The sequence below is a fragment of the Juglans microcarpa x Juglans regia genome, chromosome 8S (genome assembly GCF_004785595.1).
Source record: "Juglans microcarpa x Juglans regia isolate MS1-56 chromosome 8S, Jm3101_v1.0, whole genome shotgun sequence".
NCBI lineage: Eukaryota > Viridiplantae > Streptophyta > Magnoliopsida > Fagales > Juglandaceae > Juglans > Juglans microcarpa x Juglans regia.
The window spans coordinates 12243185-12262896 of record NC_054609.1 but is presented as its reverse complement, the minus strand read 5'-3'; the positions used below and the strand labels follow the sequence as shown (position 1 = coordinate 12262896).

The 19712-nt window shown below is 35.7% G+C and overlaps 1 protein-coding gene and 1 long non-coding RNA gene across 2 annotated transcripts; one reads left to right on the top strand and one right to left on the bottom strand.

The window, feature by feature from the left end:
* Positions 1–134: 134 nt before the first annotated feature.
* LOC121244409 lies at positions 135–14852 on the top strand. The gene is made up of 3 exons (XR_005936416.1): positions 135–546; positions 12882–12887; positions 14842–14852. It is a non-coding gene; the product is annotated as an uncharacterized LOC121244409 (long non-coding RNA).
* Positions 14853–16695: 1843 nt separating this feature from the next.
* Positions 16696–18157, bottom strand: LOC121244408 (probable aquaporin TIP3-2). The gene is made up of 3 exons (XM_041142473.1): positions 17804–18157; positions 17440–17690; positions 16696–17318 (listed from the first exon to the last, which is right to left on the bottom strand). Exons 1-3 carry the CDS (start codon positions 17931–17933, stop codon positions 16932–16934), a joined length of 768 nt encoding a protein of 255 aa, XP_040998407.1. The 5' UTR covers positions 17934–18157; the 3' UTR covers positions 16696–16931.
* Between the last annotated feature and the right edge of the window lie 1555 nt (positions 18158–19712).

Here is a 19712-nt window from a genome sequence, read left to right as displayed (position 1 = left end):
AATCCGTAAGTTTCATCCCACTTTCTGTCGAATTTGAAATTCTAACCTTATTTTCAGCCTCATCCCTAGCTTGGTAAATTCAAATTCTAGTAGAAATCGACTCTGTTAGTGAGTAACGATTTCAACTACGCACGTCTACACTCTCAGTCACATGCACGTCACTACTCAAGTTTTCCTTTTATTTTATTTTGTTCTCTATCGTCTACCATTATAAATATCGCTTACCTCGTACGAGAAGAGTAAACCGTGAGCCACCCACTTCTTTTCACAGCAACTCCACACTGCTCAGAGGTGCCGAACCCCCTCTCTAGCGTCACAGAAGGTGCCGACCAGCCCAGCCCCAGCTCAGCCACTCCTTTTCGATAAGCCGACCGCCGCCAGCCTCCTCTTTTTCCCTCTCTTTTGTTTCGATCCTACAGTTTCTCTCTCTAAACTCTCTTTCTCTCTCCCTCACGCGGTGCCGCACCACCATAGGAACTCCCAGTCGCGTCGCCGGTCACTCCCAGCCACCCAGAGCCGCCGTCACACTCAGCCCTCTCTCGGTGAGTCTTTCTTTCCCAGAACCTCTCTCCCTCTCTCTCCCTCTCTGTTTCCTTGTGATTAAGCCGTGTGTTTCGGTTCTTGTTGAACCCGTGGGTTCTTTTGATGGGCCCTTGGGCCTTAGGCCCTTATGCGCGTGTGTTCGAGTTTGTTTTGTTGGGCTCTGGAAGTAATAATAATATGTTATAGGGCCAGGTTGTTTTTATAGAAACTATCCTAATTACTTTAAATGAACTTGTATTTTAATCTGTATTTGATTTTATTCTATTAGCATTTTATTAATTTTATTGGGCTTTACATTTTTAAAAGTCAGTTTTTCTTAAATAAATATAGTAGTCAAAGGTTATTTTATAAAGATGTTTTGCGAGTATTTTGTTAACATTCATTTGTCTATGTAGTAGAATTTAATAAAATTATTATGTTAAGAATTTAATAAAATTACGATGTTAAGAATATTTAATAAAGTTTATTAGGTTTCTTATAAGATTTAATAATTATGTTAAGAACTGAAACTTAGTTTAAGAATTTAAGTTTTATGAATTATTTTAAAATAGTTGAGTATTCATCTAAATTATAAATAAGTATTTTAAGTAATTTAGATATCAGGATTTATTGAATTGTTTAACACTATCTTTTAGATTGTAGATTTAATTAAGTAGGATATTATTACTTATGTGATTCCAAACTAATTTAGTGATAGTTATTATTTCATATAGGTTTCAAGTTACGAAGTGTTATTCAAGAAGACACGCGGCGAGGTAAGTAATTTGATCACAAGTTTAAGATCATCATAGTTCAGTTTATAGATAATTAGTATTCAAGCCAGTTCATTTCCAACCAATTATTTATGCACCACTCATGTCATATGCAAACGTGTCATCCAACATAGCATACTATTTTGTCATTTCGCATCATGTTTAAATTCAGAAATTATGATTATGTATGTAATATGTCATGCATCTCATGTGTATAAGACACGTAAGCCATCTTAAATTCAAGTGAAAGATAAGATCAGATCAGTTAATAAGATGGCCATTCAGATGCATGGTACCAATGCAGTTCAGTTTCAGGGTGGATGTGCAAGCCACGAACTCAGTCGTGGTCCACCATAGTATACCAGAATACTATCAGCGGCTCCCCTTGCTGCCGCGGGATGTAGGGCCAGTGCACAACCTAGCACACAAGGTTAAGTGTATTGGCCAGTCAGATAAATCAGATCAGTCGGATTAATCAGTCAGATCAGTCAGTTAATTTAGTTAAACAATCATGCATAGCACAAGCATCAGTATGAATAGTCATGATTTTAAACTCTCAGCATGAAAGTTTTTATGAAAACCTTATATTTAGTATGTTTACATTGTGATGGATTCCTTGCTGAGTTTTCGACTCTTTTTTGTTTATTTTCATGTTTTAAACCACCCAGGCGATGATGATGAATACGAGCAGGCAGGCCAGGAGTAGAAGGAGCATTAAATTTTTGTTCAGACTTTCTCAAATAAAACATATTTTTATGACATGAGTTTCGTTCAGTTTATTTCATTTAATGTTTTTGGAAGACTTTTTATTAGACCTTTTCTACAAAATAAATTGCTGATTTTATTTAGAAAATTTGAGATCTCTTGCCGGATTTTATTTTTATGAAAAGTACGTGACACTCCTAGCCTACAAGAAGGGGGTTACACGTGGGTTCTTGATATCCTGACACATAGTCTACCATTACGGGGGAAATGGTAATTGGGACCACCAAGTGAGATTTGTTACAACTTTGAGCAATTAAACTATCAAGCTACTAACAATATACGTATGCATGCATGACAGTATGATGACATGAATGCATCGTGACATAAATATGAATATGTGTGACATGACTTATAAAATAGCATGATATGTGTTGGACTAAAAATAACTTGACTGAAACTTGGACATGACGTGGCTAGACTTGAACTGAAAATGACATGAACTAAACTTAACATGAATTGAACTTGACATGAACGTGACATGAACTTGAAAACTTGTTCAACATATATATGGCTGACTAAAATGAACATAAGGATGCAAAACAGGCCCCCTTGAACCATGTGCCCCTGCCGGTACCGCATCACATCACAGGCATCTGCACCATTTGTGAGTATGCCAATATAACTGAAATAAAGCTGATAAACATGTTGTTGACACCACTGGCATTGGGTGCCTGATTTCCCTTCGATAACCAGTTACTCATGTTTAACCCAGAGAATTTTGTTTGTTTATGGTATTTTGTCAACCTAGAGAATTTTACACCAGTTTAAACCCTCCAGTGTGGACAATGGAGTTTCACTAGGATAACACCACATCCTAACACTTGGTATCGTGATAAAAATAAAAGACTACTAACTTGAAAAATATTTTTCGTCACATACTTTATACAAGTGATTTCGATTGGGATCAAGCTCAAATTCAATTTTTAATGGCCCAATGTGATTACCAAGATGTAATAGAGTGGTTAAGGGTATGGGTGAGATTCGACTAGTCTAAACTGGAAAAATCAACCAGACCAGCCTTTTCGGATCGGACCAACCCGGGACTGGGTCCGATTGGTCTCGGTCCAAATTTCATAGGACCGAACGTTTTTGGTCCGATACCCGGTCCAGGGGTTATTAATAATTAATTATATAATAATTGTATATAATTAATTATATAATTTTCATCTAACGTAATCCTATCACTAACTCACCATTATGTAATTATTAACTAATGCTAATATTTATAATTTTATACTAATACTAATATTTATACTAACACTAATAGTCTAGACTCCAATATGGTATAAAAAAAATACTAATAGTCTAATATAGACCCTAGTTATACTAAATCACTATAACTAATATTACTAATATATAGCTATACTATATTACTAATAGTCTAATACTAATATTATTATATAGTTATACTAATCATAATAACTAAATCACTGTAAGTCTATTACTATATATAAATTTAGTATCAATGTATTATTATATTCTTTAATGTATAACTATAATATATAGTACTAGACTACTAGTATATATTAATATATTAACATATTATATGATATTAAGAGTTATAGTATAAATTATAACATATGTATAATTTATAAATTTATAATAGTATGGATAATTAAATAATTTATGCTTATTTATAATAGTATGTTAAGTATGTTTCTTTCTCAATTATGGATGTAATATGTATAGATAATTAAATTATTTATACTTATTGCTTCATATACAAAATGTAAAAAGTTGTATATGGCTCATTATGCATTAACTTGGAGCTATCATAATACATTGACATACTCTAAGTTAGTAACAAAGTAATAATTAATATCATCAATATAATTATAACTAAACTAAATCACTATAACTATAATTATATTTTATAACTAACTCACTATAAGTCTACTGTCTATATATAGTATTAATATCACTATGAGTCTATGACTAATGACCATTTCACTATTATTCTATGAGACTATGACCATATATTATTATATAGTATTAATATCACTATTAGTATAGTATATAGTATTAGTAATAATTTAGTATCAATGTATTATTATATAATGTATAGTATTAGTATCACTATATGATATATCAGTATAATATATATATATATATATATACACACTATATGTAGTAGTAACACTATAATAGTATAATATATAGTATTATTATAAATTAATATATTATAAGAGTTATAGGCTTATAGCATAATATATGTATAATAGTATAGTATTAATATCACTATAACTATATATACCTAATACAATGATTTATTAATCATATACAAAATGTAAAAACTTAAAAGTTTAATATATTGACAATAATCATAGATTCATAGAACCATAAATTATAATACATTGACATACTCTAAGTTAGTAACAAATTAGTAATTAACATTTAACATCATAAATATAATTATCATTAATTATTTTTTTAACAAGTTAATTAAATAATCCACATTAAATAATTTACTTTATTTTAATTTTACTAATTTAAATAGTTATTTTAATTAATTTATATGCCAAAAAGATAAAAGAATCACTAGTGAAAAACAAACATTTTATGTCATTAAAGAAACGGCTTCGTTTGGTACAAAATTGGACCTAAATGACATCGTTTAGGTCACTGTGGATGAATTCTAAAACTAGGTTGCGTGAAACGGCATCGTTTCATGCAACCCAGTTACTTTTTTTTAATTTAACGTCCCTAAAACGGCGCCATTTGGATTCAATTTCAATCCAAACCACTGTTTCGTTCCACCCCCAAACTTTGTATCCCTCCCCCCCCCCCCCCCCCCCCCCCCACCCTAATTAGTTCACTCATTTCCATTTTCCCAATTGCCCCCTCTCGCAAGAAACCCTAGTGTCGCTCATCCCCCCTCTCCAGCCCTTCTGTCGCAAGGTCGCAGGCTCGCAGCACCTCCGTCATGTCTCTATTTAGCTAATTGTCAATTGGTACTCTCTCTCTCTCTCTCTCTCTCTCTCTCTCTCTCTGGTTTTGATGGTGTTGAATCGTTCTCCGTTGATGCTCTAGTTTTGTTTGGGTGATTTTGAGTTGCTCCGTTTAGGTCAATTAAAATTAAAATTTAGGTGATTTTGAGTTGCTCATTTGGGTGATTCCGTTTGGGTGTTGTTTGTTGAATCGTTTGTTTGGTTTTTGTTTGGGTGATTTTAAATTTCTGAGTTGCTCATTTGGTTTAATTGTTAAACACTGATTTGGTTTAATTGTTATACATTGATTTGGATGTATCACTAACAGTGCAATATGTTAAAAGAAAATATCAATACTTTTGATTAAATATGTATGTTTTACATGTGCCCATAAAGATCCATGACGGGTTTTCTATGACTTGAGAGTTAAGTACTTCGACATTTATAATTAGTAGATACTTCTAATTTGGTCAATTTTCTGATCTCCCAAGGTTATAATTGATACTATGCTTTTGGTGGAGTCATTAGAATTTGTGAAATCTCTTTTAATTGTGATGAATGAGACATCTTCATTGCTGAAACCACTTATGTTGGTAGCTGGGAAGAAAAGACCATGGCCAGTTCTGAAATTGATCATATCTCTTTCAAGTGCTCAACTTATACCATGTCTATCATGAAAGAGATATGATCTTCCTCACTCATGTTGTGGCTAAAACCAATTAATATAATATAATAATAATCCCCCATACACAATCCCACAATAAAAGAGTGCAACTTTAAAGAGTTTCAACTTGCTCAACTTATATCATGTCTACCAATGTTGTGGCTGAAACCAACTATATATTCTATAATTAATTGGATAATTCTATTTTCTGTAATTGATAGTATAGTATTACTTCGTATGCATGTGATACGAAGATCAACGGTACATTACTTCGTATGCATTATTTATTTTAATTGCAAGCATTTGATTATTTCTTTTAATTGCAAGTAGAAGATAGAGTCTTCAACAAATGATGTGCAATAGTCAACACAAGATATGCCTCCACCCACACCCCCATCCAATGTAAGTAATAAATTGGTTGATGGGTCACAAAGTGGTAGAGTTAGGTCAATGGTTTGGGATCACTTTACAAAAATACCAAAAGGTGATCCCACTAAACCTAGGACTACTTGTAATTATTGTGTTGCTTCGTATGCATTAATACGAAAACTAACGGTACGAAGTCCATGAGGTATCACATTGAGAAGCAATGTAAGAAATGTCCGTTTAAGAAGACAAATAAGTCCCAGACGACTCTAGGTTGGAAGGTGGAGGGAGGAAGTGGTAGTGGGGGACTTGTACCCATTGCATTTAGTGTTGAGGCTTGCCAACAAGCCTTAATAGAGATGATTATTTTTTATGATTTGCCCTTTAGACATGTTGAAGGGGAAGGTTTCAGGAAGTTTATGCTTGTTGTTTACCCTAAGTGGGTAGGGATTTCATCCCGTATGACAGTTGCCAAGAATTGCTTTAGTTTGTTTATGAGGGAAAAAAAAGAACTTGAGAAATGCTCTTCGAGGGCGACAAGTTTTCCTCACCACGGATACATGGACATCCGTACAAGACCTAAACTATATGTGTCTTACAACACAATTTATTAATGATGACTAGAAGTTACATAAGAGGATTCTTTCCTTTTCTTTGGCTGAAAATCACAAGGGTGATACACTTGGTAAGGGCATAGAGATGTGTTTACATGATTGGGGGCAACCGAAAATACTTGCACTCACTCTTAATAATGCAAGTCCTAATAATAGCGTCGTTTCTTATTTGAAAAAAAAATCAAGTATAGGAGGGACACGGTCTTGGAACATGATTCTTGCATGTTCAATGTTGTGCCCATATTTTGAACTTAATCATCCATGAGGGGTCGAAAGAATATGATGAATCTATAGCGAAGGTAAGGGGTGTTGTGAAGTATGTTAAATTCTCTCCTTAATGGTGGAGTACATTTAAAAAATGTGTGGAGTTGGAAGAGATTCAATCCAAAAGCCATGTTTGCCTAGATGTACCGACTAGGTGGAACTCAACCTATCTTATGTTGGAGAGGGCTTTAAAATTTAGAAGGGCCTTTGATTAGTTGGAGGAAGAATATCCGGGCTTTCTTGGTAGTATTGGAGATGACGATGATGAAGATGTGGTGAATAGGAGAAAGTCAAATAAATTAGGGCCTCCCAATGCATCAGATTGGGAGAAGGTAAAGTTATTTGCAAGGTTTCTTCAATTATTTTATGATGCAACTTTACACTTCTCGGGTGGTAAAAATATAATTTGCAATATTTTTTTTTTCCGGAGTTGGTTACTATTAAAGATGCCATTAACATAGAGTGTGAAGAACGAAGTCTCATGGTGAGATTAATGACCACAAATATGAAGAGAAAATTGAAAAATATTGGGAGAACTTGGATAATCAAAATATGTTGTTGTATATTGGGATTCTTCTTAATCCTCGCTACAAGATACGATATCTTGAGTTTGGGTTAAGGCAAATGTATGCACTTGATCATACAAAAAAAATTGATTTCATTGGAAGGTAAAAAATGCATTTATCTGCATGTATGAGGCATACACGGAAAATGAAGAAAGAAGTTCTCCTCAATGCGCAAGTTCCCCACATGAAGATGTAAGTTATTCAACTAACAAGATTGCGAGTAGAAAGACATATTTGATGGCCCAATTTAAACAACAGTTGCAGCCAGAAGACAATTTAGAAAGCAAGTCAAAGGTTGATAGATACCTAGCTAAAATATGTAAGGATCAAGATGATAGTTTTAACCTTCTAAATTGGTGGGAAGTGAATTCAGTTAAATATTGCGTACATTCAAAGGGTGCACACGATGTACTTGCAATACCGATATCTACTATGGCCTCTGAATCTACATTTAGCATTGCGGGTCATGTCCTTGACCCCTTTCCGAACTAGTTTAAACTCGATGAGTGTTATGGGTCTCATATGTGCACAAAACTGGCTTCATTCTTCTTGTACTCCAATAAGTCTTAGGACTTTAATGGATGAAGTGGAGGAATTTGAGAAGCAGCTAGATATGGGGATGTAATAAATTTACTTTTGATATCTTTTGTGGTTTATTTGTTTTATCTTCTATGTTATGTAAATTTATTTAACTTATTTTGTTTTAAATTTTTATGGATAAAACTTGTTGGGGACTTTGTTGATTCTATGGATGCATCAAATTTAATACCTATCGGCCTTACATTCAATGCTGATTAAAGACTAAAGATATGAGAATATTGTTGGTTATAGTTTTTTAATCATGATTAATTGTTGACTAGTAGAAAAATAAAGGTTGGTCTGAAACTTGATTAGGAAATTGTGATTGTTTAAGCAGATTTTTCAGTTAGACTTGTTTGAATCCATACCATTGTATAGCAATTAATGGCTTGCATTGTCTTTCTAAGTCATGCTTTCATCTTTGGATCTAGGAGAATTTAGTGCTTGACACAATTAATGTTTGACACAATTTAAAGCACATACCATTTATCAAGTAATCCTCTATAGGCAGAGGGCTCTTTGGTTGTCTTTGGTCCTTATGTTGTCATGTGGAATTAAATTGAAGTGCAGAAGACATGTAGTTTAATATCAAATTTCCCTTAGATGCAATTTTGTCTGATATTAATATGTTGCCTCTAGACAATTGAGGAAGCATTGGCCCATCCTTACTTCGGAAGATTACAAAAGTTGGCTTTTTACTTTTTTATTTTGTATAGAACCATAATTAATAAAAGGCTGTATTTTTTCCATATGTTCATAATAGCCCAGTTTTTACATGCATAAGTTCATAACAGCTTTAGCCTCTTGTTTTTTTTGTTGGTAAACCGTAATTGTTGAAGACTTAAGTGATGGAGACTTGGAGTAGGTTGGAATTGTGCAATTGTGCTCTTACAGTGATGGAGTAGGGCTGCAGACTGTAGTGCATTGTTTCTTTAATATCACTAATGTAGTAATGTTTAACTAATGTTTTTTATATTTGTACTAATATGACTTTTCGGTTTATATATATTTGTGTTTTGTATTGATGTAAATATGAGAGGTTGAGATAGTGAGAACTGTATATTGATGTAATCATGTAAATATGCCTTTACTTTTTTTCTTTTTTTTTTATTCGGAGTTTGAAATTTGGATAAATTGGATGATTACTTATTAGTTATTACTTATTATGGATTTTACTGATTAGGGATTATTTTAAATTTCTTTACCTCTATTTTTTTAATTTTATTACTATGATTGATAATCTTGTTTCAATTGTTTAAATGGATATAGAAAATTTATATTCTTTTGTAGTAAATTCTTTTATTCAAATTTATTGTATATCGGCAATTTTCTTTTTATAATTATTTTTATTTTCCTTTCAAGTTCTTTTTTTGGTATTTTTGACTTAAAATTGGATAAAATGTTAGTGGGCTGAAAAGTTTAAATGATTGTTAAGCTGAAAATTATAGGATTTTGAATTGGGCTATTGGCCCATTTGGTACTGGGGGGGACTGAATGGAATGACCGAGACTGGACAGGACCGGACTAGACTAGTCCCAATGTCTATTCGGTCTGGTCAAAGCTAAAAAAATCCTGGACCAAATAGGTCCGGTCCGGTCTGCAAAACCTCCTACGAACCGACCAGATTGAACCGAATTCACCCATAATTAAGGGTGTATAAATGAAAATTTGAGTGATTAATAATATGTAGAAGTAATTAATCCAAGTGATTAAACACTAATAAAAAGCATGCCACATATGGTTGAAATCATGATTTAAGGTTTCGACCTTCATAAGGGTTTTAGGGTTTCAAGTGAAATCCAATATTTGGGGTTTCACTAACGTTGAAACTCTTTTTAGTTCATCAAAACATGTTTAGGAGATTAAACACTAGGCCTACAATCCAACCTGGAGCAGTCGGGTTTATACTTGGCCTGACCTGAAACACTTCCATGTAAGGAGCCAACCCAATCCGACCTGATCAAAATAAAATTGGGTCGGATCCGTATGACCCGACCAAGTTTTGCATCATGGAATAGGAGCCAAATGATGGAAGAGCCAAATGATGGAAGAGGGGGACTTAATGGAAGCGTCTGGAGATGAATCCAAGACCAAATGACCTAAAGTTGTTGCCCTTTGCTGGCCTTCATCAACACGTAACAAGGCCCAAGCCCAATTCGGATCCCTACACGTGGATTGACCGAAGCTTCCTTCTTCAAAATCGGCTCCCCACTTTAAACAAAACATTTGACTTAGGTTTTATTCTTCTTCCAGCCGACCCTTCGAGATGCTCCTTCCCTCCCGCTGCTCCTCTTACTTTCAAGGTGGTTCTCGGCAATTGTGTTACAAACTCTCACTCTCACTCTCTCTTCTCTCTTTGGTTGTCTCTACATGTGGATCTAGATGATTTCACTACCCTTGTACCCATATATTCAATCACAGCAGCTACAACCATTGATGTAAACAAAATGTTGGAAGTTTCGATTCAAAGTCAAGCCCACCACATTACGCCATCCACACGGCACACCCCCACCCATCAAACACGTACCAAGCGCGACCTTGCTTGCTTAGAAAGGCCCATCCCCTTTGAATCCAAGCCACTTGTCTAAGTGCCCCAACCTTGACTCCTTCCTCATAGTTGTCTCGTAAAAACCCGTAGAAGACATCCTAGTACAACATAAACTCGATATAGGAATAGTGGAAGGAAACAAACATGTTGTTGTAAGTGCTAACCTAGAAGAGAGGAAGAGATTAAGGCGGAGACGTGGACTCTGATTCTTGTGAATCTGGCGGGGATCATGGAGAGGGCCAATGAGTCTTTGCTATCAGGTGTGCATAGAGAGGTGGGTGTGGCTTTGCACACTGATCCCACGAGTCTCAGCTCCCTCACTCTTTTCAGGTCCATCGTACAGTCTGCTTACTACCCAGTCGTTGCCTACTTGGTAACCCACCACAACCGTGCCCACGTCGTTGCCCTCGTTGCCTTCCTCTGGGCCGCCGCTTCTTTCCTCGTTGCCTTCTCCTTCATTAATTGAGGAGAGAGTTAGGTATCGTTTGGATTCGAAAATGAGTTGAGATGGGTTGTGAATAGTAGTGAGATGAGTTATGAATAGTAGTGAGATTTGTGAGTTAAAGTTGATGAATAATAATGAATAGTAGTGAGATGAGTTGAGATGAGTTGAGATGACTTGCGAATACAAACTGGGCCTTAGAGAGAGAGAAAGACACATAAAGAGCTTATATCTATGTTTTAAACTTTGGGCGGCTAGGGTTCAAGAGCTAAAGATAAGAATGGTTTTATGTACGGACGGGTTGAAATCAACATATAAACCTGTTAACTAGTTGAGTCGCAGACTCGATCATATAATAACTCGCCAAATCTTGGTCATTTCAAGCCACTTTAAGTGGCTCGATCGGGTTTACGGGTCATTTGCACAGCCCTATTAAACACTAATAAAAAAAACAGGCCACATAAGGTTGAAATTTTAGGGTTTCAGCCTTCATGAGGGTTTTAGGGTTTCAAGGAAATCCAATTATTTGGGGTATCACTAAGGTTGAAATCCTCTTTAGTTCATCAAAACATATTTCGAGTGGTCGGAATAGTGTTTGCATAGGTGGCACGATCACATGGTTTGAATTGCCTCCATTCCATCGCACTTAACTCACTAAGTGCTAAGTGTCCTATTACTATTCCAATGAGTGGCTAGAAATGTGCCAAGTGTCTATCCATGAAATAATTCAAGTAATTCTAAGTAGATTAGGAAGATTTGGACATTTCACATATCGATTTGACAATTGTTTGAACCAAGTGCTCTATGGCGCTATCACGTGTGTTACTATTTATCCAAAAAATTGTGAAAATTATTATTGCATTATAAAATCTTAAATAATCATATGAGTCTAGTGGTGCAATTCGTTTTTCAAAATTCAACTCCTAAGTGCCTCAATTAAATAAAAAGGCACTTTCGGATACTATTCACTCAAGACATGGAAAATATAACAATATACCGTAAAATTCTAAATATGCAACTGAGACAGTGGTCTATCTATCAAGCTTGATGAGTCGCCTCCTACGACATTCTTCTCTCATCTCCCGCACTTGATGTAAGGAAAGTGTCAACTTCCTTGCAGTCTTTCATTCGCATGCCTTAGAAACTAAAAAAGATAAAGTCAATGACATAAAACAAAACTCACAGCACAACCCAACATGGGTCTATAATAGATTTGAGACAAAGCATATACTTTATTTGATATCCAAACAAATAAAGTACAAGGATTGACTAATCCAACGCAACCTCGTATAAAAGTGAATACAAAAATCAATTGAGTCCTGATCACAGATAAAACAAAACTATACTATTGATCCAAACAGATGGCTTTCATATCAACTTATTTCTCTCAAATTGCTTCCTGAACATTATGATTCTGCCAAAGTACTTTGACTAGTGGAATCTTGCGTTTGCGCAATTTCTTCTCTTTCCATTCAACAATCTGCACTGGTTTTTCCTAATAGGTTAGGTTTGGTTGTAGAGGTATACTCTCGGGGTCTATGACTATTGGTTTCTGATCCCTAAAACTCTTTTTCAGCGAGGACACGAGGAATATATTATGGATTCCATGGAACTCAATTGGTAAACCCAAACGATACGCAACTGCTCTCACTTTTCCCACGATCTCGTAAGGTCCCACGTATCTCAAAGTCAACTTTTCCTTAACACCAAACTAGGTCACTCCTCTCAGGACTCAGGAGATACTTTCACATAAACCCAATCTCCGACTTCAAAATCTAGATTCATTTTTTTGTTGTCGACGTAGCTCTTCTATTGACTCTGCTCCATCTTCATTCTTTCTCTGATCACTAGGTTTTGGTCCTTTATCTCCTACAGGACTTCCGGTCCAATCACCTTATTGTTCCCAACTTTGTCACAATATGACAGGGATCTACACTTTTTGCCATACAAAGCTTCATAGGGTGTCATCTAAATGGTGGCTTGGAAACTCTTGTTGTAAGCAAAATCTACCAAAGGTAGCTGCTTCTCCCAATTACCTTGATGCTCCAGGAAAAAGGCCTTAACCATGTCTTCCAAAGTGTGAATCGTCCTCTCGGTCTATCCTTCTGTCTAAGGATGATAGATACCACTGAAATTTAGACTGTTGCCCATGAAACTCTGCAAACTTTGCCAAAATCAAGACATGAAATGAATGTCTCTGTCTGATACAATCGTCCTTGGTACTCCGTATAGTTTGACAATCTCTGACACATAAATCCTTGCCAATCTCTCCAAGGAATCGGTACTCTTGATGGGTATGAAGTGGGCGCTCTTTGTTAAAGGGTCAAATATCATCCAATGTGACCCTTTTTGGTGTTTTTCGACCGTCACACACGGCGTTTGGCCATAGGAATGATGGGGTGAAGTCCATCTTAATTTGGAGTCGACGAAACCATGGTTTGTTTGGCAAGCTAGTGTTCGAATGGATTAAAAAATGTTTGGACGCTTATTCGCCAAACATCCATTTTAGTGTTCGAACGTGAAAGAACCCCATTCAAACTTTAAAAATTGAGATGCCGATACGTTCAAAAATGTTGGCTCTTTGTTCAAACTTAACATTTATTATGTTCGAAGGTCATTTTATTTATATTGTTCGAACAACATATTTTTTCGTTTGAACGGTTAGTTGGTGTTCAAACAGGTTAAGTTTTTGTTCGAATGGTTATAAACCATCCGAACACTTAGAGCTACTATTCGAACAATATTATTTACATTCGGATTAAATGCTTGTTCGTTCAAACAAATTAGTTCCTATTCGAATGAGGTTGTTTTTATTTGAACATAATAGTATATATTCGTTGTGGTTTTATGAACAGTGAACTAATGGAAAACATGGGAAGAAAACATGGGAGAGAGGGCCAAGCTAGCGATGAAGCTAGTGAGATGAGGAGCCTGATACTAGTAGAGCGGGAGATCATTATAGATGGATTCCGCGATTTTGTGTGAGATGGACGGAGCCTCTTTTTTATTATCAGTGATAGAGGATGGGCCTCGATTTGTCAGCAAATGGGTGTGGCCTATCCAAACATGATCAGTGAGTTTTACTGGGCCGTGGGTCAGATGGAGGCTAATGAGGAGTCCTTCATGTTTACCATTCGGGGAGTGAGTATCACTATCTTAACAGACAGTATTGCTATTTTTTTGGGATCCCCTGCGAGATTGGTGCATACCCTGCACAACAACCTGTTGCAGAGACAAATGGTGGAGATGCCATCGAGGATGAGGCTCTAGCAGATGATGGTCCCACACACGATGAGATTCGTCAGTTGATGCATCACGATTCAGCTCCTCCATATGATAGCAACAAGGTGATCAAACAAGTAGATTGTATTGCATTTTTTCGAATATTAAATTTAATTGTTTCCCATAATATTGATCCAAGGAAACACAAGACTGACTTTAGCATCGAATGAGCTCGATTTATGTTACGGATAGCACGAGGAGAGCCAATTGATCTGCCTTTATATTTCCTCCTCCACATCCAATCTGATTCACAGTATTCGAGTGGAAGCAGTCTACCATTTGCATTGATGATCTCTAACCTCCTAGTGCAACTGGGGGTTAATGTGCTGATAAACGAGCGAAGGCAACCACAGATTGGGCTCCTTAACAAGATCACCTTCAGCAAAAGCAAGGGCCACTTGCGAAGGCTCAAATTAATGTTCCAGCGGCACAAGATAGAGGCACGGAGCGTGATCCAGGTTCTACTGATGTCGTTGTTGATAGACAGGCTGCAGGGGCTACTATCACATAAATACGATCCCTGCTCGAGGACCATCACATACTTTTGATCCAGGAGATGGAGAGGATGGTGGAGAGGATCACTGCATCCATTATGGTTCAACTGCAAGAGATTGAGGGACGCATTTCTGTCATGTAGGAGGACCTGGATAATCTTACCCAGTAGTTTTATTTTTTTATTTGACTTTTTGTATTGTATCAAACGTTGTTGATTTAATTACTGTATCGTTTTTAATTGTTATATATAGCTAGCTTGTTTATTGTCAAAAATCATTTTCTTTATTTTACTTACCATTCATAATAATATAAAAAATGACACTCCCTAAAAGGTAATTTTTTTTAATTGCAAATTCTTATTTACCATAATAAAACTAATTAATTATTTTTTTAAATTATTTATATAAAGTTCTTAGGAATATAAAATATTTTAATTTACCATAAATAATAATAAATTCATATAGCTAGATTTTTTATCTTTTGAAAATGATAACTAATAAACTCAAATAATATTTATTTTTAAAATATTTGAATGTCTTTCAATAAATTTCTATAATAAATTTTTATAATTAAATGGTATCGTTCGAACGACTATTATGAGCATTCGAATGTTTAATATATTCATTCAAAAATAAAAGTACCGTTGAACTGTATTGTAACCATCCCTGCCAGATTTATTTATAACTTCCCACCAAAAAATTAGTTTAAATGAATAAATGTGGCGTTTGAACGAGTTCTAAAATATATGTCCCTGCCATGACTATTATTCGAACAGTTATATCAACATTCCAGCCAGTTCTAAAATACAATTTCAACTTGTACTGGAGCATTCGAACATTATAGCAACATTCCCGCAAGATTTATTTATAACTTCTCACCAAAACTTCAAGTCGAATGATTAAATATCACGTTCGAATGGTTTCAAACTTTCTCCTGCACAATTGTATATACTTTTCCGTCACGAATATTATTCAAACAGTTATGTAACCATTCAAATGGCAATTAAAATTCTGTTTGAATAGTTCTGTTTATGTTCGAACTATTTTCTGTTTTTGAGACGATATATTTTGTCACAGAAAGTCTAGTTCAAACAAATACGAATGCATAAAAAACCACATCCAAACTCATTCCAAATAAATACTTTTAGGGATGAAATTTAATTTGTCCCTAAAAAATTTCAAGATCAAATCTCTTGTAGTGCGAGTAATTAAAGTACTTCTATGATCCGGTCCAGATCAAAAAGTCTTGTCGCCCCCTTCTATCTTTTTTGCTTTGAAACCAAAATTCTAACAAAGAATTTTATTCCATGCTCAGCATTCTGATCTGGATATATTTCTTAGGGAGACAAGTTACAATGGTCCTCTTACTCGCATGGTCATATCAAGATCACGATAATCAGTCTGGGATTGGAAAAAAGATAACGATGATATTATATAATAGTAATAATAAATGACATAAAAAACTCAAGTTTTCAAAATCTAAAATTAGCCAGCTGGCTTGAACGTCCTCTCCATTTTTTCTCCTTCCTTCACTTGGAGAAGATCGTCTAATAGATCACTCGTTAGAACGTACTGAGATCAATTCAGTAGTCAGTTCAATATAATTTTTAGTTAAGTTTAACATCTAAACACTTAATTCTCAAATCACTAGACATCACTCAATTCAAAATATCTTTACATGATATGAGACCTACAATATTTTTCAACTCAACACTTTTTTACACGTAAAACTTATAATACTTTTCAAACTTTCTATAAATATATCTAAGCTCACTCCTGCTGCATTGCTTTGTATATATACTTAAACTCATGTAAAATGTAACAATACATAGGTTGTTCCATCAAAAGGAGCAGCTAGCCTGCACAATCTGAAACAAATGAAGTGTCTGGGAACAAGGTTGGCATTCTTATTAACAACTGACTTAAGTACAACAATTGCTGACATTAATATATAGACAAACTCATGAGGTGGTGTCCAACCCAAAAACAAAAAAGAAAAATTAGGAGAAAAAACACATCTGAAAAGGCAAAGCAGATAGATGTGCGTGTGTAAGATTGAGAAACAAAAGCAAAAGGACCAAACATCATGCAATTCCTTATTACAAGCAGCAAGCAATATTTATAACTAGTAATCCTCAGGAGCCAAGGGCTGGTGGGTGTGATGAGGAATCTCTGTGGGTATAACCATGTACTCATACACAAGTCCAGCCAGACCCCCACCTAAAAATGGACCAACCCAATAGATCCAATGAATCCTCCATCTCCATCCAACCAAAGCTGGTCCAAATGCTCTTGCAGGGTTCATGCATGCTCCATCAAACGGCGCCCCCACCAGGATGTTAGCCCCAAGGATGAACCCAATTGCCAGAGGCGCAATCGTCCCCAAGCTACCACGTTTGGGATCAATGGCAGTCGCATAAACTGTGTAAACCAGGCTGAATGTCATCACGATCTCCAATATCAGCCCATTCCACTCCCCAACCCCTGATGCTACGTACAACCCCACTGGTCTCTGACATGATAACAGTATATATATATATATATATATATATGCATACACACACATCATGAAAGTGATAAAAAAAGATCAAGAGAATGTATTTTGTTAATGGGATTTGAAGGAAATGGTTTACCATGTTATTGGTTGCAAGCCTTAGCAAGAGAGTTGCCACAACTGCACCCAGGAGCTGGGCGACCCAGTAGTAGACAGCAAGGAGAACTGAGATCCTCCCACCAAGGAGTGTGCCGAAGGTGACCGCAGGATTCACATGGCCGCCGGATATGTTTATACTGGCTGACACGGCTGCAAAGAAGGAGAGTGCATGCGCAAGTGCGATGGCCACCAGCTCGGACGCAGTTGTGCCTGATTCCTTGTAGATTTTGCCTGCCAAAACAGAAGGCATTATTCCAAACTTGCACATAGATAGATACCATGAAAAGGAAATTGAAGATTAGATGATGACGGTGGTGGTTGTTCTCTTGGTCCCAGACAGATACCAAGAGCTAGTAAAGAGCCTTCGGCAGCAAAGACAAAGATGAAAGTGGAAATGAATTCTGCCAAAGTTGCTCTGATGGAGTCCGGGTGAGTGGCCTCTTCTGCCCTCCTAAACGCATATCTTCGAGGCATGGTAGCAAGGAATTATACTCTGTTTCTTAATCTTTTGCAGTTTTAGAAATCTTGTTTCTTCAGTTACTGATATCAGCCCGCGAGCAATCCCACTTTCTGCTGCAATAATCTCTTTTATTTCCTGCTGATGTAATCTGTTCTAACTTCTATCCTTTGTCAGCGAGCGAGCATGTTTACCAAATGAAAATGGTAAAGGATGGGCGAAAGAGTAGATCAATATGAGGAAGCTGGTAGGTGGATGAGGGTCTTTGCATGGCTGAAAGGTGGAGTTTTTTGCTTAAATCAGCCAAATAGGGGTTGATAGTGTACGGACACTTGGATTTATAGCGCAAGATGGCTGACACGTACGTGTGCATATGCGTTTTCACTTTGATTTCCCAAATTCGAAATGGAACAGTCTCTTATGTATTTCTTCACTCGAAAGTATTCGCAAAAACTCGACTTATCGTCAGAAATAGTACGTTTTGATACAGGGTTCACTTCATTCTTGACTGAATAGGGATTCGAGTTATGTCTCTTGTTGGGTTCTGGGTCATGGTGTGTTGTATGTACTTTAGACCTAATTATTGTGAAGATTGAAGTCTCGAAAGGAAAATTACAGATACATAACCTTTTTATAATTGTAAATATATTTTAAATGAGGTATTTTTGTAAAATAAATTATAAAAGTAATATCATTTTCTAAATATATGGCCATTTAATGTTTTAAAATAAGGACTTACATAAAAATGACCACAAGTAGTGGATTTTGCTCTCAAAGAACCCGTGAGTATAGGTTTTTATGTCAAAACGCGTAAATGATCATCCTCTCATTTACATTTTTGACACTTTATTTACTATTTATTTTCATAAATGAACCAGAACATCCGAGTACCGTATCAACATCCAAGCTATCATCATTGGCCATTCAATTGTAGTGTTGAGCTCCGATCCAGTTAGAAAAATGTATCAACAATAATAATCCTCAATTAAGCAAAGATGATGCAATATTAGCAAATCAAGTAGTTAAGTGAGTACAAACACTTGACAAAAACACAATACATACATGGGGACATGATATGTTTAACAAACCTAGTGGCCAGGTGTCTGGGAGCAATATCTTGACCAAAAGCCATCGACTAAATACGAGGAATACATGACTTGGTAACCCAAAAGTGTAGGCAATGCGTTGTACAAAAACTTGAGTTCATGATATCATTTGCTATTAATGATTCCTACAAAAACGTGTTGTTCTAAAATATTTTACTACATTTATTGAGTTCTACTAAATATGATGTTACATGTAACCCATTGCAGCAAAAAACATGAGACATATAATCATGCATGCTCATAGAAACATGTTAAACAATATATTTTGTTGGATGGTTGATGACCCTCTCCTTTCTCGTAGTAATTTGAACTCTTGTAAAAAAAGAAGATTTTCGCCGGACTTCGCCAATTAATCCCTCAAGGAACAGGGACACTCCATTGATTAAATTAGTCTTTTTGTCCTATCTGGAGATATTCAATAGAGAGAGTGAGAGTATTTTCTTTCATTTTTTTTTACTCATCACTTTTCATCTTAGCCTTTTATAGAATTTTCAGAGACACTACAAGAAAAATAGACTTTTGTGACTAATTTATTGCGACTAAAAGACTATTCGCAACCAATTTTAATTGCAAATAGTCATTTCGCTGGAATTAACTGGTCGCAAATAAGCAGTTTTCTTGTAATGAGCCTACGAATACTTACCATGTGTGAACTTTGGATTGGTTAGATAGTTGGGAGTGGGTGGTTAT

Coding starts and splice junctions, on each gene's coding strand:
- LOC121244408 (XM_041142473.1), bottom strand. CDS start 17,933: ATGCCTCGAAGATATGCGTTTAGGAGGGCAGAAGAGGCCACTCACCCG. Junction 17,691..17,803: donor AGGCTCTTTACTAGCTCTTG/GTATCTGTCTGG, acceptor CTGTTTTGGCAG/GCAAAATCTACAAGGAATCA. Junction 17,319..17,439: donor GGCTTGCAACCAATAACATG/GTAAACCATTTC, acceptor TTATCATGTCAG/AGACCAGTGGGGTTGTACGT.